The sequence below is a fragment of the Linepithema humile genome, chromosome 7 (genome assembly GCF_040581485.1).
Source record: "Linepithema humile isolate Giens D197 chromosome 7, Lhum_UNIL_v1.0, whole genome shotgun sequence".
Classification (NCBI taxonomy): Eukaryota; Metazoa; Arthropoda; class Insecta; order Hymenoptera; family Formicidae; genus Linepithema; species Linepithema humile.
The window spans coordinates 2,917,107-2,938,216 of NC_090134.1; the positions used below are offsets into that span (position 1 = coordinate 2,917,107).

Consider the following 21,110-nt stretch of genomic DNA (forward strand, 5'->3'; position numbering starts at 1 on the left):
GATATTTTACGTATTAGATTATACAAAATACAAAGTGTTTTAAACTTATCAAAGTGTGAATAGAACGTGAAATAATCCTTAGCAATTATAATTGTCGGAAAAAGTTTTACTATTTGAATAAGTAACTATTTGATCACAATGTTTATCTAATAATATTTATTATGAAGTATTTATATTTAGAATATTTATATAATATCCATTGTTTTTTATAGAAAATTAAAGCATTGCCTTTTGTTTTTACTGAAAAATCGTCGTAATTCACGCGTTATTCTCGCAATGTCTTTTCCTGATACTTGAGATTATGATATCTGCTGATTACTGGAATGGGTGGAATCAAACTGTCTTGTCTTATCAATCAGTCAGCATTGTTTATTCACAGAGGCAATTACGGCTGCAAGACGCTAGGCAGGTGGAAGCGAAAGCAGCGAGGATAAAGGAATGGGTCACTAATAAGTTGAGAGAACTGGAACAGCAGAATCAACATCTGAGAGAGCAGAACAACAAGTGCAACCAGCAGCTCGAGTTGTTGCGCAATCACATTACTAATATCGGACTCAAACCACCTGTAAGCGTTTTGAAATACTACCTAAAATCGACATGTTTTTTTCTTTCTTTTTAACATTAAAATTAATCTATATACATTTTAAAAAATTTTTCTTTAGTTTTGATTTACAATATAATGTTTTATTCGTGATTACTTATTCGGAAAAAAGTACCGGTTTAAAATTGGCTTTATAATAGAATTCTAATACAACTTTAATAGATTTTTTAACGATATATTTTGTGAATTTAGGCGCCCACGAGAGCGTCGCTGTCGCTGGAAGTAGATCCCACCTTACGTATCGATCGTAGACGATCGGAAAGCCTAGAGGGTACCCCGCAAACGGCACCGGAGTGCGTGCAGAACATCGCGGCGGAGCCGCAAGCGAGCACAAAGCACCGGAGACATTTATCTGCTTGCGGCACCATTCAACGAGGAATTGCAACCGCCAATATGGATTCGAGGTAAAGCTTCCTGACGATCCCATGAAACACATTCACGAACAAAATCGCGCCGCGATATATTGCCACGAGGCTAATACTTTTCTCGTTACTCTCACGTTAAACGCAATCGCACGATTCTCGTATTTCGATTCTCCTTGGGAGGCCTCACGACGTAATAGCGGCGCCCGAGTTTTCAAAATGTGGTACCCTGTAACGTCCTGGGACTTCCTGAGGGGATCCGTCAACTCTTCTCTCATTCTATTTTCATTATTGAATTCACTATAGATTTATTGCATCTCATATATTTTTCTCCGTTTGTAATCTTTTTACATTTTTCCATTTATAATAATTTTAAATCGAGTTTAATCACGATATCTCTATTTCACCGAACAATAATATCCTTGGAAGAGATGCGCATACGCACATATATACTTATATGTCTTCTAGAGAACAGTTGAATCGGTTCCGTGATTTATACTTGCCGCTTTTCTTTATTCTTTCTTAGTCTGCTGTCCGAGGAATTAGCCGCGGCGGTGGAGAATCTGGTGATGCTACCGAATATACCCGGTGTTTCGGAGGCGAGCAGAGACAGCGGCAGCTCGGAAGCGTTACATGACTATGCTGAGATATATACACCCAGCCGAGAGGGCATGAACTGGCTGCAGGGAGGTGGACAACCTCGTCCGCCGACCCCGCCATTGCACAGATTTCCCAGTTGGGAGGCAAAAATATATCAGGTAGCGACATTGATCTTGGTTTTTCAAAAATATATACAAGTAAAAGCCCGCATTAAAATTTCGAGATAATTAAACTCTTTCGTATACATTTTATTTTGATTAACTTTTGTATTAATTTGGTTCTAGAAAGATACTGAGATGATTATCGTGATATTTTATAGGTAGCAGACGGTGGCCTTGGCATCGGTCCACCGACGAACGAGGAGTCCGCACCCTCCACAATGACCAACACGAGTTCGTCAAAGCATTCCCAGGCCACAGGACACAATTTGACAGCACATAACTCTCAAGGCTACTGCGATATTTCTGTTCCGGTGTACGCCACAGTCAAAGGTAGATTATAAGAATGCTTGATAAATTTTTGATACCGATATAAAGAAAAAATAAATATACACAAAAATATCAAAAATGTTAGATGTAAAAAATTGTATACATTATTGGTGCAATTAATAGTTGTGATATGACGACCTGTACGAATTTATGAGTTTGTTTGCTTTATGTTTTTCAGGACGTGCCAGTCAAATTAGATCCATGCCTTTCGGTGACAGCTCCGATGACAGTTCTGACGGGGAAGAACATCCGAATCAAACTGAGACCAATACCAGAATTACGAATAGTTCGTCCGATAATACGGATTCCTCTCTCGGTAGCGGAAGCAGTCCTTCAAAAAGTATCAAAACCACCAGTAGTCTCAGCCCAGCAAAAAGAAGTTCCAGCGGCTCGCCTAGTAAAAGCGTAAAACGTGGTGAGTTTAATTGACTTAATTGATTTGTCTTTTATGCTCATTTTAAGATAAAAAGTCTTAAATAACGTTTATATTTTATTACTTACACAAGATTCAAAGATTTAGTGTTTATCAGATTCAAACTTTGTTTATCTTCCATAAAAGGAAAATTTATATATTATAATAAAGAATGATATTTTTATCGGATAAATCGAATGTTCAGAAGAAGAAAAAAATATTGAGTTTTGTGTAAAAAATTTCCGGCACTAAACAACTTTAAATTTGTTTGACTTGCAGATACTTCTCTCGAGTCAGGATTGTCCGAGGATTATGCAATACCTCCGGATGCACTTAGTTCGACATCTCTAGAATCCAGCATGCCTAGTTTGTTGATGCGTGTTTCCGGCGAAAGTCCAAAAAGGCTGGAATCCCTCGAAAAGACGGGTCATCTAGCCAAATTAGGTGGCAAGTTAAAAACTTGGCGAAAGCGATGGTTCGTTCTGAAAAACGGTGTATTAACTTATTGGAAGAGTCAAAATGACGTCAATCGGAAACCTCAAGGCCAAATAATCTTGGACGAAGTCTGCAGGTATGCGCAGCATAAAATAATATTATAATTGAGAGATATACTTGAAGCGAAAATTGCTTAGAGAATTAGATTTACGATTGAAAAATTAGATCTTAATATGAAAAAAGTGCCTGATAAATATCACTTTTGTCTCTTATAAATTCATAGAAACAGTTTTGCGTCATCTTCGTGTATTTTTCAGAATTAATAGAGCCGAAGGTGCGGCCACTTTTGAAATAGCCACCGGTAAGAAGACGTATTATTTGACCGCGGATTGCATCGCTACGATGGAGGATTGGATAAGAGTGCTACAGAATGTACAGAGGCGAAACGCGACGAAACTCCTGCTGAGCAAAGAGGATAACAAGCCGTCGATACAGGGCTGGTTAACAAAAGTAAAGAACGGCCACGCGAAGAAGTGTTGGTGTGTGCTCATCGGCAAGATGTTTCTGTATTTCAAATGCCCCGGTGATACGGTGAGTACATATAAATATATATTCCTATTGACAGATACGATTGGAAAACACAGATTAGAAACGATGAATGAGCGTATGTTTGTTGAGTCAACTTAACAAAGGAATCGACTTGTTTAGTGAGCAAAAACCATTTTTTCAGAATCCAATTGGTCAAATCAACATGAGGGACGCCCGAGTGGAGGAGGTAGAACACGTGTCGGACAGTGACAGCGAAGAGAGAGACGCCGAGTGTCCGCATGAGAGGACGATAGGCATCTTTCCGACGCATCAAGGCCCGACGTACCTGCTGATGCCACACAAACAGGATAAGGATAACTGGCTTTATCACTTGACAGTGGTGTCGGGCGGCGGACCAAGTGCGGGCACACAGTACGAGCAGCTAGTACAAAGACTGATGGAGACTGACGGTGATCCCAGTTGCGTGCTGTGGCGTCATCCCCTGCTGTTACACACAAAAGAGAGCATCACAAGCCCGCTGACCAGCCTGACCTCCGAATCTTTACAGACCGAAGCCATAAAGCTCTTCAAGGTTAATGCGATTTTCTCATTGTTGTTCTTTAAATTATGTGAAATTTTCAACACGTTTTTTTGGATGATAAAACTGACACTTGTTTTCAGCACTCTACAGAAACTTACAACGCTATAATTTCTACACTTTTTTTTCTAGCTCTAGAAATTTTCGAATAATTAGATCGTTATTTTAATTATTAATAATATTTGATAATAAGATTTTTTAGCTACATTTTCTACACTTCTCTTTCGATATCTGTCAAAATATAAATACACATATATCTCATTTTAAATGCAGAGAATGTGGAAGATGCGGCTAAAAGAAACAGGTCATTATCATTAAATCGTTAAGTTGAATTAATCGTTGAAATAATTTTCCGCATTTCTGATCGTGTAGGCCTGTCAACTGTTTATGTCGGTGGCAGTAGAACAAGCAGGTATCGACTACCATGTGGTTCTAGCGCAAAACGCATTGCAGCAATGCCTAGATCAGCCTGAACTTCAGTCTGAATTTATATGCGCACTGGTAAAGCAGACAAGTCGTCACACGCAACATCGTTTGGGCGTACAGGTAAAAAAGGCCGCCAGACTTGTGTCACTGGGTACTGCGCGCGTTGTAAGTCCTGCTTATTGTTTAACAAAACACTCAACCATCCTGTACCATTTTTAAAGTTAAAGCGATAGTAATAGATATTCATCGATCGATCATACGTCGAAACCCGGATGATGGATCTCATCTCATCTCGCATTTTTGAATTGTTTCCGGTATTTGTCCGATATTTCTTTTAAAGCAGAAAATGGTACACTGGGTATGCTTAGTCAAGTATTACGGGTAATTCTTCTGGTCGTGGACACACTGAGTAGTGGTGTAGCGGAAAATGGTTTAACATACAGAATAGCACTCGGTAATATTAAACTGACAAAAAGAAAAAAGAAACGTATCGCTTGTCACCGCAATAATAATACTTGACCAAGTTCAATGACTATTTTTAGTTTTAACAATCATTCACACATTTAATTCTCATTTGCCGCTTTAAGTGTGCTGTCTTTTAGGCTCTCACTCTACTTTTAAATCGCATGCGTTTACAGTTCTTTTGGATATCACGATGGTGTTAAGTTTCGTTTACTTTTTATCATATATTTTTATATTTATACATCATACCCAATCAAGTTACCCTAACGCCCTTCATGCGAGCCGAACATATTTCGACGATATCACAAATAGTAATAACAATCGATGTTTTATCCATCGCATCTGTTAATTCTTATTTTTTCACATTACATTACAAAGTATACCGTAATAATAAAAATGTTCCTAACTAAAATCCGTCAAAATACGTTCTGCGCCCCACACACACACTTGCAGAATGGTATGTTGGTGTACATGAGGACACACACAGAAAGACATTTTTAGATTCTTTTTTCTAATTTTTCATAAGTTTTTTTATAATAGCTGCAATATAGTTACTTCGATATTCTTTGTTTGAATGCTGCTTAGAGATTTAGATTCTTATCATCGGAATAGATTAACAAATTGAATTTATAATCCTTTACCTTTTCAAACGAGAAACACAAGCACATAAAAGGCATTGCAAAAATGTTGTAAAGATGTCTAGAAGCGTCTCTTAGGAATGAAAATCTTAGAGACCTCTTTTAGACCTCTTTTAAACATGTGAGTTTTTATATTGCTTGGATTCCTCTTTTCCTTCAGCTATCCAGTTTTTTCTCAAATTTATTGAAGAAAAAAAACACAAAGTACGTGGACTTATTGTTCCAAATTTTTGCAAATTTACGAGAAAAAAAAGAGCCTCACTTGTCTCATGTAACGTCAACAAACGTAAACGCAACGCTTTACGGCTGGTACGGTAGATTCACGCGGCCTAAAAATCTAAAAGCTTTTCTCATTCACACGTTTTAATTTTTTATGCAATTTCGAAGGTTTATATATATCGAATACGCGTTTTATCTGATTAACATGTAGAGTTGTGCGTTGAAATTTCGATTTCAGTGCTTATCTACTAACCGAAAGAAAAACACGATTAATTCAAATAATATTTATTTTCAATGAGTACAAATTTATAATTAAAGAAAAAAAATCTATATATTTCACGTGAGAAAAATACACGAATCAAAGAAAATTAATAGAGATTTATTCTCCAAAATTATGAATTTCTAATCTTCGAAATATCAAGGGATGATCTTAAGATTTCTTTATTTTCCATTCTTTACTGCTTATTTTAGTTTTACGAAATTACAGCGAGATTTAATAATTTAATTCTTTAAGAGAAAAATACATATTACAGTAATTTATTTGTTTTACTTCACACATTGTACGTTTTATATATTATATTGCTACATTTTATTCTGTAAAAGAAATGAAGAAAACAATTTTAAGAATTTGAGAGAATTAAATAGTTAATTTTTTCAAGTTCTTAAATTATAGATCTCTCTCTCTCTACTATTGCACTTACTTTTTTATTAAAAAAATTATTTAATAGCTTGTACGTAACATGGACGTTAATGTAATGAGGATAAAAAGAGATAAATTGAAACTTAAGCATTTTTTAATTAATTCTCGCTTTTGAAGAACAGAAATTCAATTTTTGGAAGAATTAATATAACATCCATTCGATTTCTTGCAAAGTATAGATAATCGTAATGTAAATATGCGTTACTTATATATTCATATATAAAGAATGAATATTTATAAAATGAGATCAGTGAAATAAGTGTCAATTAAAAGTATTGAAATTACATAACGCGAATATTGAGATGTCTTGTCATTCGTTATCGTTCCGCAATCGTAATAGCGTTATTGAAACGTACTGCGTTTACTTTTTGACGATGAAAAATAGTAAGCTAGACTTGGCTGAGTGTAATATACAGGGACATAGTAGTATGCCAGCATACCATTGCAGCAGCTCCTCCTCTGCGCCACGCAATCGCTCTTCACCTGCGATACGCAAAGTCCCGCGGCAAACGGCAGCGGTGAAAATGCGGACGCGCAATCAACGGCCTCGACTTCTCACAGTCCTCCGCTCACGCAGGGCCACTCGACTTCCACTATCTTGGACTGCAAAACTAATCCCGCGCAGTACGTGCTTATCCAAGGATGGCAACTCCTAGCGCTCGCCGTGTCTCTCTTCCTGCCCAGGAACAACCGGCTATTGTGGTACCTGAAATTGCACCTGCAAAGAAACGCCGACAGCAAGTGAGTGAGAGCTGATTCGGGCGGATCAATCATTGCGGAGAGACAAATACAAAGAAGAAAAGTTTTAGGAAGAAAAGAAATTTCTTATAATTATTTTGCTTTATTGATATATAAATAAGCAAAGAAAGATTTTATAATCGATATGGAAAACTTAGGAATTGGAAGAGTTTTAACTTTTTCTAGAGGAAGATTTATTTCAGATAACGATTAACAATCTTTAATAGATTTTCACTCGTTTTTAGTTTGTATAGACACAATTAAAAAGTTTTAAACTGCAAATGAGTGTTGGAACTTATATTGAAAGTTACATAGAGCTTATAAAAATTATAAAAACCGTATCTTCTTAGCAATGACTGATTCGATTGTAATGTTAGCGCTATTTATCTTGCATCACATTTTACGTTACGTTACATTGTTACACCAGAACGGAATGCGGCAAGTACGCGGCTTACTGCGAAAGAGCCTTGGAAAGAACATTGCAGAACGGTGGTAGAGAGGTGAAGCCCTCGAGGATGGAAGTGCTATCGATACTGATGAAGAATCCGTATCATCACTCATTGCCACACGCCATACCGGTTCACTTTTTGAACGGCACGTATCAGGTCGTAAGCTTCGACGGTAGCACCACGATAGAGGAATTTTTGAATACGCTGAATCAGGAGATCGGCTGTAGGGATGTTCATCAATCCGGCTTCACGCTGTTTAGCGATGATCCGATCGAAAAGGATCTCGAACATTTCATCGATCTGCAAGCGAAGGTTTGTGAAGATTGAAACCGTAAAATAACACAAAAATTATACTGTTAAGATTAATGAAGACAAATTCTATCTAATTAAATCTATATAAAATACCGATAAAAAAGTTTTGTATTCTACTTCAACTGATTCAGTGAATGATTCAAGCTTATATATTTCAGTTATGTGATATTATTTCGAAATGGGAGACTGCGTTACGAGAGAAGGGCTCAGGAAAATTCGAGAACACTAGAGTGATACAATTGACGTACAAATCGCGTTGCTATTGGCGGCAAGCTGCTAAAATGGAAACGGACAAGGAGAGGCTTCTATTATGTTACCAAGTGAATCAACAAGTTGTGCATGGAAAGTTTCCTTTAAACCGTGAGCTTGCCTTCGAATTGGCATCGTTGATGGCACAGGTATGACTTATACGCGTTGGGTACACACGATTTTAAAAATGATTATAAATACTTATATCTTGTACTAATTGCGTGTGCGCTAATTAATTTCGTAGATTGATTTTGGAGAGTACAACAATGACAAAGCCCGCGGTAGCGGCGCTGGAAGTAATCCGCATCATCTCGTACTACAAGCTTTGGACAAATTTTATCCGCTCCGCTATCGAACAAACATTACCACCGATCAATTGAGGTAAATGATCTGTGATAAGCGATATATTAAGACTATTTAGATACTATGTGTTGTATTGTGTTTTTTGCTGTGTTTTAACACATTATTTTTTCTTCATCAGGGAATTGCAGGAGAAGCTGCAGGAGAAGTGGATCGCTTTGAAAGGACGTAGCGTATTGGATTGCGTTCGTATATATCTCACATGCACCAGAAAGTGGCCTTTCTTCGGAGCTACCTTGTATCAAGCAAAGGTAAATAAAGCTGTCACAGATATTACATTAAAGAATAAAGAATAAAGTAAAGAATTACATATAAGAATAAAGTAATTACACGTGATTATGATATAATAATTATGTGATTTGATTTTATTCTAAAATGATTTTTTCAGCTAAAGCAAATTGACACTGTAACCGTTTGGATAGCAGTTTCTGAGGACAGTGTAACGTTGCTCGAGTTACAGACGATGGCGATTATGTGTCGTTACAATTATGCGAACATAGTAACGTTCGGCGGCTGTTTGGACGATTTTATGCTTGTTGCTTGTCCAGACGAGGGTGCGGCCGAACAGAAATTGCTGTTTGCACTTTCTAAACCCAAAGTGCGTATAGTTATTTTATGACATTGACAGCTATAATTGAAGAAATTATTTATTTTATCCGTATTTATTATAACGTTTTCAGATTTTGGAAATAACATTACTAATCGCTGATTATATGAACGCGCTGGGCCACACGTTACCGGGCACTCCGCAAATGAACACTCTAACACGCAATGGATCACACCGATCCATCAAATCGACTCTGAGACCTGCGACTGGTTAGTGAAAAAGAAATTTCTATTTTCTTCACACAAAACATATTGCAAAATTATAGATATAAAACTTTAGGATTGTGTACAAAATTTGGAAAAAAAATTACCGTTAACATAAATGCAATAGTTATCTTTTTGAATTATAAGTGATGAAAAATGATGGATGATGTCAGAATTAACTTAGATGTAAATAGATAACAAATTAAAAGTTAAATAATCTTAAATAATTGATGTTTTACGTAACAAAACGTAGTAATTAAAACTCAATTTTTATTAATATTTTACAAGAATACAGTGCTTATAGAACTTTTTTTCAGGTTCAAGCTGTCTTCCAACTCAACCTGATATATTGAAATCGACGCCTGATCACCAAAGACCTTAAAAGCTGGGCTCGTTAATTTTCGAAAAGACGATTTCGAAAGATGGACATGTTTCTTGGATACACGCGCGGAGATCTGATTACAACGCATATTTTCTTTTGTACAAAGGCAGCGTAAAAGTGCAGTATTAATATCGTACATTGCAACGTGCGGCACATCATTTTTTTTCACAAAATGTAGTCGCAGTCGCATTCAAATCATGTTTGCGTTTACGTCATGTATGCATGTAAATTAGTAATGACTTATAAGACCGTATCTGTGTAAATATACTTAACAATAAGCGCAAGAGCTAACTACGAAAGGTCGTCTAGGTGGCTTAAAAAGCGGTGACTGAAATCGAATCGAATCGAATCGATCTATAACACTGCCTAATTAATGTGCGCGATTACACATCGAATAATTTGATCCCGCGGCAAAGTATCATGCTGAGACTTTTGCTACTGTATTTATATATTAAATTAAAGACAAAACGAGACGCATAAAATATTGCGTAACAGTGACATATTCACGTATTGTGTATATATTAATCAAAGTTACTAAATGTTTAGGAGTATAATGAGTGACACAGCGATGCGTTCCTTTCGAATAAAATTGTCGCGACCTAAGCATACATAACTACATCGTTATTGTCATGTAATTCGTAACGCAATTTTTTTCTCATTTTATTGGTAACAATTTTTATTGCGTTTTTATTGCTTCTGCCAGAATTTTAATTTAATTTTGAAGAGTGGATTAAATTTGTTAGATTTATTTTATTATAATTGATTTATTTTGTTACAAATTTAAATTTAAGTTTAAACTTAGATTTAATTGTGATTATAAATTGGAAGTGAGAATTCAAATTTAGCCAATATTAGATTTGTACTAAAAGTTTAAGTTCAATTGTAAATATATATTTGAATTGAGAATTTGAAACTAGAAAATTTAATCGGTACGCTTGAATAAGGAATTTAAATTTGATCAGGATTTAAAAAAATACTAACTCAAAACTTTTGAAAATTTAACTGATGAAATCTGTATTTTAAAAAATAATTTAAATTTATTTGAAATTAAATTCAGTTTTGATATACGTATTTGAGAAAGAAAGAACTCAAGAAAAGAAAGACACAGACAATTTTATTTTGACAATCATTGCAGGCTGGAATTATTTTATTCTGTTTATTTTTTTACAGAAAGAGAGACTGATTATTTCTTACCTTCGGATGTTCTGTTTTTTTTTGTTTCTTGCATGTACGTGAGGCTACTTTGAAATCGATCACAACTAGTCTCATATCCGATATTTATTTAATGTGTAAGCAACTGCGTTTCTTTTCTTTTGTACAAGGACACGACCAAATAGATGTAATATTGGGAACGTAATTTATTATTTAGTAATTGTCATCGCGTTCCTGCGCATAATACGTGTGCAACACTGTGTATTGAAATATACGTGACGGTTATAGCATTGTCTATATATATATATATATATATAATATATATATAAAGAAGTTTTGTACTCTCGTTCGACGTGTCCTACGTAACTAGCAAACGTCTTCCTTCTAGCGATTACGAATTACGAGTGGGGGTTGAAAGTAGGGCTTTCGTGCAATACGTGCAAAACTTCTGCGGTTTTGTAATTTTCGAGATTACTACGATCGTGTCTGTCCCGAACGAGTAAAACGAGCCCGAATAGGGGACCTCAGTTCGAAGGACCTTTGTAAAATATCCGAGACATCACAAAAATCTCCTGGACAGATTTTTGCGATCTCCATTGGATATTACGTTATCTGGGAATGTGGACGGACTAACGCGCATATACCCGGCTTCATTTAGCGTATTGTGAACGTTCAGAAACCTCAGACTACTACTGAGTGCAGTACAAAGATATGCAAGAACGACATTTTGTCCTTAATTTTTTATATATCGCGATATCGAATGCTATATTATACGGGTGACTAGCACCTGTGATGATTATCATGACGTAGTTGGACGAATCGTACACGTACCACATTCACTCATTCGTGTAAATATCATGAAGTACGGACTTGCGTTTCTAAAGATTAGTAGAATCAAAATAGGCAGCTAGTAATTTACACAATCGAGTTCTATCTGGATCGCATTCTATCGAGCCTATCTCTCGTTTTACATTTGTATTTATTATTTATTCATATGAGCAAAGATGCGAGAGCGAGACAAATGGAAGACATTGTGTACTATTGTACAGAAGAACAAATAAACTGCACATTAATACAAACATATCAACGTTAATAATAATCCCTGAACAGTCTCATTTCGTTTGCAAAAGAATGCTGATAAAATGCAGGAAGAAGGATCAGGTAAGGATTTAGGATAGATATGTAGAGTTTATTATCGATAAAAGAAGAAAGTCCGTTGTAAATTCATATATCCAACATATACTTCTTAGTCATTGATTTATAGTTTGTACAGATGTGTTAATTTATTTTTCAGTCTGTTTTGTCATTGCAGAGATTGAACAATTCGATATTTACTTTTCCCATTGCACACAAAAATATTAATGTTTTAGTCCACTTCTTCTGGCCTCACAGGATGCGTCAACGGAATCACAGATTTCTTTTTTACATCTCTTGACAGCGCTTTTCTCATATCTGAAGACAGAATGTGATATTTATTAATTTTGCACACATAAAAATCTATTTGATTATTCCTCAGGAAAGAAATCTACCGTATGCGTCTTCATCTGGATCTCCGTTATAATATTCCAATACTGTTCTATACACAATGTATCCTAATTGTTGATACATTGCAATGGCCACTTTGTTGCTCACTCTAACAAAGAGATCCACAAAATACGCCTGTTTTCTAATTTCAATAAAAATGAGAAAAAAATTAAACATATTCATATGTGTAACGAAAAGATTATCATTTTACATTTAACTAATAAATAATTCTTTACTTTTCCGATACTTCCTCGAGGAACTTCATCAGCATCGCGGCAAGACCCAATCTTCTGTAGTCAGGAGAAACTGTGAGAGCTGTTACATGACCGTGCCAATTTTCTCCATGACCTTCTGCCTTTCCCATGACTGATATTTTTCATACAAAAACAATGTTAATTGTAAGTCAATGGAAAATCTTTGTTATAAGAATTATATGAACTTACTGTAACCCATGATTTCACCGCTTGGGGATTCTGCCACTTGAATGTATTCAGGCCAATGTGCGAGGTAATGCATATAAAATGAAAGTCCATACTAAGTAGAAATATGAATAATAAAGGAATATACATTGAAAGGTTTAAAAATTAATAAAATGCAATTTGTGATGAATACTTTTCAATTTGTTTAACCTATTAAACCTATTAGTTGAGTTGGTCACATTTGTAGACAATTTTATTATAATTTTTATTATAAATAAAATAATTTTAATGTAATTTTAGCAACAATTGATTTGTTTTTGAAATACTTGAAATATCCACCGAACTCTATATTACAACCAATGAATTAATGATAAAATATTTCTTAGTTATAAGTTAACATTTTTTTTTATTATTTAAAATAAAGGATACTGTTTCTGTGAGTGGATCCAGATTCCTAAAATTAATAAATATAATCTCAATGCTAATAATAAATTATTTTTATCGTTTCATTGGATTTTAGGTTATACGACAAACTTTGTATTAAAAATTACTTACACGTTGTTGAATTTAAACAAATCATTGCATGTAAAAGGCCTGAGTGTCGTCATTTTTTTAAATTGTACAAATGTTTAAATTTTTTCACTTTTTAAAGTAATGTCGGGACTGAATAAGAAATGTCCAAAAAGTGAGTACAGTAAATCTGCAGACTGCAGTGAATGCTAGAATAGAGACGTGGCCCCGCGTAGAATAACGCATACATTCGAGAACCGCGTTTCGGCTAACTCGAATGGTAGAAAAGAGCTGATAATAAAGAAAATCTTTTTATAGAAGAATTGCACCTTTTATTCCTTTTGTTGAATTTTTAATTTTTTGAGTTTTGCTTTATAAAAATTAATAAATGTTGATTATTTGATACATACAATGTCATCACTATAGACTCGTTATTATTTCGCTATAGGCTCTATTTGCCGGTAACAAATATAAAATTAAAAATTACTTTTTCAGGTTTTTATGGAATATAATTATTAAAAACTCAAAAAATTAAAAAAATTTAATAATGAGAACAATAGACATTTTAAAAAAGACATCTTAAAGATGTCCTAAAAATTAAAGACGGACGTTTTTTTTTTTATTTTTAAAACAATTATATAATAAATGAAATGTGATATATATTGTTATTTTTTTTCATATTGATAACTTTATTTTCATATTGAAAACGTTAGTATATATACACATACATATATATATATATATATATATATATATATATATATATATGTTTTTTATATTTTAAGAGAAACGTATATTATAAATTATGTTATAATTTCTTCTAGTAAAAATTAAGGACACAATATAAACTAAAAATAATTTTTATTTATATTGTTGTGAGTTGTAATAACAAATATACCATACACTTTCTTATACTGTAAAAATATACTACGAAAGAAACATATCCAAATAATTTTGTTAGCAACATATCTAAAAGGTAAGAATAAATAATATAAATGCATTAAACTTCTGTTTGTCTAGAAAAAGAAGATTTATAATGTTTATTTTTATTTAAAGTATTGAATATAACAATTACGATACACACGGATGCATGGAAATACCTGAACTCTCAGTTTTGCGTATTATTTACAGCGTTACACGAAACTGGGAACGTAAAAATATTGTATTTTAGGATATGATGATCGAAAAAGTGTGAGATACCGAATTGATTTATATAGAAAAGAAACGTTATTCAAAACACTGCTACTTTTCCTTGCGTTGTGATGTCAGACTGTCGTGCATGGTCGTTACAACGGTTTCTATCAGTTCTGGAATCACTACACCATTAACGTCAATGAAGTTTGCAACGGATTTGGTCACAGTCGTCTCGTTAATGTTGCCTGATGACGCACTCCTAACTGACAATACCAGATTATACTTATCATCATACTTTTTTAAATAAGAACTTGCCTCCCAAACCAAATCAGGGTTGAAACCTGCTGGATCTCTGAAAAGAAAAGATTATGGCATTACAATTTTATAAATTTGTATTTTTAGTTTATACATAAAGAGTTAAATAAAGCTCCCAGATTCTCTCAATCTTACATCTTACACTAAAAATAATTTCTGTATCAAATAAGCAAAGTTTAAAAACTAATAGTTGACAAATTTTAAGTATAAGCATTAAATAGAAATGAAAGTACAAGTATCCTACAAATTGCAGATTATTTGAAATTATAACTTTACCTTTGAACGGCGACCACAAATATGCCTTTCTCTTTGTATGTTGTATATATTGTTAAGAGTCCCATTAAAAAGAAATACATAGAAACACAAGCTATTAGAACAGGTTTTGAAGCAGGGAATGGATATAAATAATCACACAATAATGCTACAATGGCTATTGTAACAGCAATTCCACAGAGCGCCAGTCTTCCATCCAAAAGAGCAAAATTTTCTATGTAATTGTATTTCTTCGTAAGTACTTCCTTGACTGCATCGTCCAAAGCATTCTTCACGGCTGAGCCGTCCCATTTATTGATTTTTATGACCTGCAGAATAAATATCATTTACTTTGTTAAATAAAAAAAATATTTTATCTCAGATTTGTATTACAAAAAATTCTACTATAAAAATATCATTGTATTGTAAAAAATTATACAAGAAAGCTAATGTTTAATCAGAACACAAAATGTGTTTTTAATTAGAACATAAAAATGAAAGATTTTTCTTTGTTAATTTGAAAAGTTGAGAGTAATTTACTTAAAAAATATAATACAGTAAAAACACTATTATACTGCTAGGTTGTTGATCATTTTATTAAAATATAACCGTTTACTAGAGGTACCATACGTGGTATTACAATTGGTCGTTTGACTATTATATTGCTGGTAAAATAAAAATCATACCATTTGGCACAATTATATTCATTGCACTATACATACGGTTCATAAAATAACATTTCAATTGTAAAAATAAACTTACAGAATTATCCACTGCACCCATTGTGACTCTAACCTTACAACAAAACACGTAGCTCTTGAATCCTTTCACAGTACACGTCAACGTCAGTCAAATGGAGCTATGTGCCTGAAAAGGCAAATATAGATGGCGACAGTGTTGTTAAGCGGTTTTTTAGCGACAGATTGAAACTGATGAAAATATAATATTTTTTTATTGACATTGGACTTAGTAACAGAAACTAATATATAAATTTGTGTTTTAATGCTTTACTATGTAAACTTTTATTACGATAATTTGAATTCTTAGTCACATAAATAAATTTTTGTATAGTTTAAAAAGAGTTTTTATAGTTTTCTCAAATATTTCTTCATTAATATTCTTGGATATTATATTATATTAAACCATGCAATCTTTATTTTACATTATCTTATAAATAGCATACATTTACACATACAAATACATAAACAACATTAGATGTACGTATTGCAGTGTAGTCATATTTTTATCCCTCGTCATTGTATATAAAGATACATAAAAAAACGATCAGTCAAGCTTTCAATAAACATACTGCTTTGCTAATGCTCTCAGAAATTTTGCTTTTCGGATATTGGCCGCTTCTCTTTGAATTTCTTCGTTGTTATTAGAATTCAATTCCAATAAGCCAATGACTTTGATCTACAAAATAAAATATTCATATTTATATGCATGTACTATAAAAGTATACACATTTATTATTTAATACTATTAAAGAAAAACAAAAACGCATAAAAAAATCAACTAATTATATAATATTCAATTATTTAGTTTAGTTACTCACCGCAAGTTGTTTCCTATGATGTTCCCCGCGTTTCATATGTAGATGAATGAGATATTCGAGTATTGTTGTATCCCAGATGCAATGATAATATGCGTCCATAGCGTCAGCGGTGGAACAACTCTTCTGATCGCTGGCTGCCATTTTGAACGCTAGAGAATAATCCACTTCCTCTAAAAATTGACACAGTACAGCTGCTTGGGTATAGCACTGTAAATGAGCGCAGCACTTGATCATCCTTCTGTAAACAAGATCATCTATCTGTGTGCGTGGTATGGGCTGACTGAACAGATCGCTGGCTACCATGATGGCCTCCAAATAATACTTCATTGCACTTTCGTAATATGCTAGGACTAGAAAAAAATAACGATATATTTACATACATTCAATATTTGTATATTTGAAATGTTAATATTATATATTTGAAATAACAAAGATATACCGAAATTAAGATCGCCCATTAGTCTCAACCAAGGTACATTACATGGATAATATTTCAGAGCTTGCGTCAGTAGTTGGAATAAAAGTTCTCCAATGTATCTGATGTTGTATGAATTTGCGCTGTAAGCATTAATTTGTGTTAATGAAGTATTAAACACTGTTTGTATACACTAATATTATAATAAACGTACTTTGGTACTCCAGCAGGCCAAAGAGACAAATACTGCGTGTGTAATTCCAGACTCGACTCATCACGCAAAACGTTGCGTAAACGTGCCAGCAATGATATCACCACAGTGAGAACCATAGGTTCTCGTAAGCGACCAAGTGAAACAGCGATATTAGCAGCAATCTCTTTTGACGCACCACCGCTAGAATTTCCGCTGTTACTGTTGCTACTGCTGCTGCTGCTGCTACTGCGTTTCTGTGACTGATCTCTGTTGGGACCAAATGCTGCTAAAACTAAAAAAAAAGACGCGATTTCAATTTTTGATATTTATTATTTCTTGTTTTTTTTCGCATAATATTAAGCTAATTTTTTTAAATAAACTATACTTTTTTTGTTTTTAAAAGAAAATTACGTTTTATTTGAAAATATAAATTTAATAGTTTTAAAGTGTGATATAAATTTTATGAAATAACTTTTTTCTGTATACAAAATTTTTATAAAAGTATATACCCAAATCCCATGCTTCTCGCGGAAATTTACGGGTGCCCTTATACTTAACAATGTCTTGGCAAACGCTGCTAATAGTAGCTGCGAATTCAGTATAATTCCAACGCTTTTCCAAATTAGTAAGATAATCCCATTCAGCCATATTTAGAAGAAAGACCGTACAGTATTCTATTATCTCTTGCCGTGGGAGCAGCTGATCGGATGCTTGTAACGCATCAAGGCACTGTTTACTTCGTGCAATCATACTTTGTATATCACCTGAAATGACATTTATATTCCTATATCAAAAGATTATAAATTCGCCAGATATTTTTAATTCTTTCAAATTCTTTCAAATACGTACAGACATTTGTCGCTGGCCAAACATAACAACACTTCCATATCTCGACAAGCAGACATTCCCAGCTCACTAGCTTGCATAGTTTGAAGATTAGCGAACCACCACTTTTCATATGTTCCTGTAGCTCTTTATCCAATACTTTGAGGAGCTCGATAGCACCGTCAAAATTTTTCGAACTCACCAATTCTCGACTCTTTGCAAGCAGAACGTACGAGTAATCTTGCATAAAACCTCTGGAAAGCGACATTACTATGCTTTGCAAAGGAACGGGTAACTCCCAGCAGCTGTTTAAATGCCACAATGGTTTTATACGCCGTTTTCCATCCAGATGGATCAATGTTTCGCGGATTGCGTGAGAATCATATGATTCTATTAACTTTTGTTCTAATTCAGATACTTCAATCCTCGTGCTTTCTGCAAATTATAATGAAAATAGAATTGTAATGTCAGCATGCAAAGTTATAAAATAAGATTTCTTTTAGTATCTCTTCATTTTAACATTTTTTTCTCCTTTTTTTAAAATATGTTATACGTACGTATGTACAATATAGGTGGTATACCCCAATCATTATATAATAATAAGTTTGGTAACTCTATTTCGCCAGCAGCAGCTATCTCTTGGAAAACAGCAAGTTCCATTTCACTGAATAATGACGAACAAAAAGGATTATCAAGTATTCTTGAAGCAAGCCCTTCTATATTAGCAGTATTTATAAGATAAAGAAGATATCGTGAAATTCTTGTTTTATCCGTAGCCGTTGCTTTTTCCAGAACATTGTCTAAAGCCTGAAACATCGAAGATATTAATACAACAAACAGTTTCAACATACTTAATTTAAGAAAATTATTTTTTGTAGGATAATAAAAATAATAAAAATTTGCTCAAATGTATATTTAAAAAGTTATTTTATTCAAGACAAAAAAATTTAATTTAAAAGTTCTGACAAATTATTTTTCTAATTGTGAAACAGCAAATATATTTAATTAATGAATACTCAAAAATGTGAAATTTCTTTTACCCAGAATAAAACATCCAGACCCTTTATACCAGCTGCCTTAATTTCAGCTACATAATCGCCCAGGATTATATTGTCGTCAAGGATTTTCCTAATTAGATTCAAACACTGTATTTGCAGTAAAAGATCCCGAGCAACTACAAATTTCCTGTTAACTGATCCACCTTGTACGTCCAGTTCCAAATTATCTCTATAAACCTGTGGTATCTCCCTAAAAACATTATCTGCTTGCAAAATCTGCAATATATTCTGCAGATTTTGCATTATATTGTAAATATATATTATTCAAAAAATATATATATATGCCATTTTTTATTCATGCACAAAAGTATACCTACAGTATATTGATCTTTGATAGACGATTGCAAACGTTGTGTAAGACTAGGTGTAATTTCTTCTAACGGCACTTCACATGCCAGACAACAGCCAGCTAAATATTCCTTTTGCACTTTACAGTATATCAATTTTTCTTTGGACTCTAAAGTATTATATAAGTCCTTCGCTTGTTTAATATGACATTTTGCCTCTTGATATTCTTCTCTCAGTAAATGAAACATTGCAAGATCATAATGTATCTAAATATTATAAATACAAATGTTATTCCATTAATTCTAGCAGGTAATAAAATAAAAATATCTGTATCTTGTAAATCTCATACCTGACATTTAAATTCATCTATATTCACCAGGTACATATTTTCCCAATTTTGCTTGATTTCTGTACTGTCCTCAGTCAACATTTGAAAAGTATCAAAGGAGAGAACCTTTGGCTTTATATCAGGCATTTGTAAAATAGTGTTTAGAACACTTACACTGTTTGGTATTTGTGCTTCTAATTTCCTAATAATATCATCTACTACATTCAGAGGTACATAAGTCGACTCTTGAGTACCTGGTCTAATTCAAACATAAAATAATTTTAAGTCATTGCAGAAACATTACGTTATTTCATATTAGAATAAAACTTACATATGAAGCAATTGCTGTTTGGGTTGTTTACTACTCAGAGCTCTACAAATAATCGCTCTTAAAAGCCATCTGTGATACAAGACCAAGGTAAACAGAAGTTGATCAGAAGTCGTTTCTATAAAGAATTCTGGAATTGTAGGTATCTCCACCACAACTTCCCCAGTAATATAAAATAAATCTTGTAGCAATGTCAATTGTATCGGTAGAGGTAGCTTCTTTTCCAATACATCCAAGTCCCATTTGAGATATGCTGCTACTTTCAAGGAAAGTATTTTCAATGCTAAATTTCTGTGAGACCATTTAGTTAAACCATTAGGTTTTACATCATTTGTTTCTGTATCAATTGCTTTGGTTTCTGCCTCCTTTTGATCAGAATTGATTGTCATAAATTTAATTATTAGGTCTGTAGGCGATGGATCTAAAAATCATAAAGTTTTATATAATATAAACAGTACTTTAATGCTATGGGTTATATGCTATATAACAGTACTTCAATGCTATATGAGTAAACTATGAACATTTTATGAAATAATATGTATATGTTATAATTATTCATTTTAATTTTCAATACTTTGTAACTAATGTAATATTTCATATTATTTTTGAAGCCAACAATATATTGGTTTAATATCATTAATATCATTCTGTTTTGTTAATATTATGTTTACCTGGAAAGGGTTTTGACAAATGTTTTTGCAGTAAGGAAGGATTCAATAAAAATTCGAACCACAGTATTGTATCCGGCGAAATCGGTACAGTGCCTGGTCTAAGCAAATCCACATCCATGATAATAATATATTCATTAATATATTCACAATTAATAAAGACACTTTATATTAAAGCACTCATAAGCAACCACAACCAACTCGTGACAAACATAATGCCGACAACTACCAACTGTGCTACCAACAATTAAAATGTTTTAAATTCATAAACTATAAAAAAAAAAATGAACAAAGATTGGATTTCTTCAATGTTTCCAGCCAAATAAATTACTACAAGTTCTCTAGTCAATAGCCAATTAGCACGTTTAATAAAT

General features: G+C 33.4%; 4 protein-coding genes across 12 annotated transcripts in view; 1 reads left to right on the forward strand and 3 right to left on the reverse strand.

Moving 5' to 3' along the window:
• Positions 1-12,000, forward strand: part of LOC105668465 (uncharacterized protein CG43867) — a 60,822-nt gene extending 48,822 nt beyond the window's left edge. For 5 of the 9 annotated variants that reach the window (XM_067358848.1, XM_067358849.1, XM_067358850.1 and 2 more), the window contains 17 exons: positions 380-565; positions 794-1,005; positions 1,490-1,721; positions 1,883-2,054; positions 2,230-2,466; positions 2,743-3,034; positions 3,216-3,489; positions 3,629-4,018; positions 4,397-4,615; positions 6,918-7,210; positions 7,635-7,968; positions 8,127-8,366; positions 8,462-8,598; positions 8,699-8,828; positions 8,966-9,175; positions 9,258-9,393; positions 9,705-12,000. In XM_067358848.1, the coding sequence (XP_067214949.1) occupies positions 380-565; positions 794-1,005; positions 1,490-1,721; positions 1,883-2,054; positions 2,230-2,466; positions 2,743-3,034; positions 3,216-3,489; positions 3,629-4,018; positions 4,397-4,615; positions 6,918-7,210; positions 7,635-7,968; positions 8,127-8,366; positions 8,462-8,598; positions 8,699-8,828; positions 8,966-9,175; positions 9,258-9,393; positions 9,705-9,769 (3,759 nt within the window). In that variant the 3' untranslated portion in view covers positions 9,770-12,000. The remainder of the gene's footprint in view (positions 1-379; positions 566-793; positions 1,006-1,489; positions 1,722-1,882; positions 2,055-2,229; positions 2,467-2,742; positions 3,035-3,215; positions 3,490-3,628; positions 4,019-4,396; positions 4,616-6,917; positions 7,211-7,634; positions 7,969-8,126; positions 8,367-8,461; positions 8,599-8,698; positions 8,829-8,965; positions 9,176-9,257; positions 9,394-9,704) is intronic. The other 4 variants (XM_067358853.1, XM_067358852.1, XM_067358851.1 and 1 more) reach the window with 4 other exon arrangements.
• A 137-nt stretch (positions 12,001-12,137) lies between these two features.
• Positions 12,138-13,620, reverse strand: Naa20A (N-alpha-acetyltransferase 20 A). The gene is made up of 6 exons (XM_012360476.2): positions 13,420-13,620; positions 13,294-13,318; positions 12,889-12,979; positions 12,682-12,811; positions 12,451-12,587; positions 12,138-12,373 (listed from the first exon to the last, which is right to left on the reverse strand). The coding sequence occupies exons 1-6, from the start codon at positions 13,470-13,472 to the stop codon at positions 12,288-12,290; spliced, it is 522 nt and encodes a 173-aa protein (XP_012215899.1). The 5' UTR covers positions 13,473-13,620; the 3' UTR covers positions 12,138-12,287.
• A 598-nt stretch (positions 13,621-14,218) lies between these two features.
• Positions 14,219-15,986, reverse strand: Spase25 (Signal peptidase complex subunit Spase25). The gene is made up of 3 exons (XM_012360485.2): positions 15,838-15,986; positions 15,100-15,404; positions 14,219-14,860 (listed from the first exon to the last, which is right to left on the reverse strand). The coding sequence occupies exons 1-3, from the start codon at positions 15,856-15,858 to the stop codon at positions 14,617-14,619; spliced, it is 570 nt and encodes a 189-aa protein (XP_012215908.1). The 5' UTR covers positions 15,859-15,986; the 3' UTR covers positions 14,219-14,616.
• Positions 15,987-16,202: 216 nt separating this feature from the next.
• Positions 16,203-20,980, reverse strand: IntS8 (integrator complex subunit 8). Its single transcript, XM_012360920.2, has 12 exons — positions 20,740-20,980; positions 20,072-20,489; positions 19,762-19,999; positions 19,442-19,678; positions 19,107-19,352; positions 18,624-18,873; positions 18,091-18,501; positions 17,751-18,005; positions 17,263-17,533; positions 17,073-17,191; positions 16,634-16,983; positions 16,203-16,491 (listed from the first exon to the last, which is right to left on the reverse strand). The coding sequence occupies exons 1-12, from the start codon at positions 20,855-20,857 to the stop codon at positions 16,372-16,374; spliced, it is 3,033 nt and encodes a 1,010-aa protein (XP_012216343.1). The 5' UTR covers positions 20,858-20,980; the 3' UTR covers positions 16,203-16,371.
• Between the last annotated feature and the right edge of the window lie 130 nt (positions 20,981-21,110).

Coding starts and splice junctions, on each gene's coding strand:
- Spase25 (XM_012360485.2), bottom strand. CDS start 15,858: ATGGGTGCAGTGGATAATTCT. Junction 15,405..15,837: donor TGGGTGCAGTGGATAATTCT/GTAAGTTTATTT, acceptor TTTATTCTGCAG/GTCATAAAAATCAATAAATG. Junction 14,861..15,099: donor TTTGTGGTCGCCGTTCAAAG/GTAAAGTTATAA, acceptor TTTTCTTTTCAG/AGATCCAGCAGGTTTCAACC.
- Naa20A (XM_012360476.2), bottom strand. CDS start 13,472: ATGACGACACTCAGGCCTTTTACATGCAATGATTTGTTTAAATTCAAC. Junction 13,319..13,419: donor TTGTTTAAATTCAACAACGT/GTAAGTAATTTT, acceptor TATTAATTTTAG/GAATCTGGATCCACTCACAG. Junction 12,812..12,888: donor CGGTGAAATCATGGGTTACA/GTAAGTTCATAT, acceptor GAAAAATATCAG/TCATGGGAAAGGCAGAAGGT.
- IntS8 (XM_012360920.2), bottom strand. CDS start 20,857: ATGGATGTGGATTTGCTTAGACCAGGCACTGTACCGATTTCGCCGGAT. Junction 19,679..19,761: donor TAGATGAATTTAAATGTCAG/GTATGAGATTTA, acceptor TATAATATTTAG/ATACATTATGATCTTGCAAT. Junction 18,006..18,090: donor TTGGCCAGCGACAAATGTCT/GTACGTATTTGA, acceptor ATGTCATTTCAG/GTGATATACAAAGTATGATT.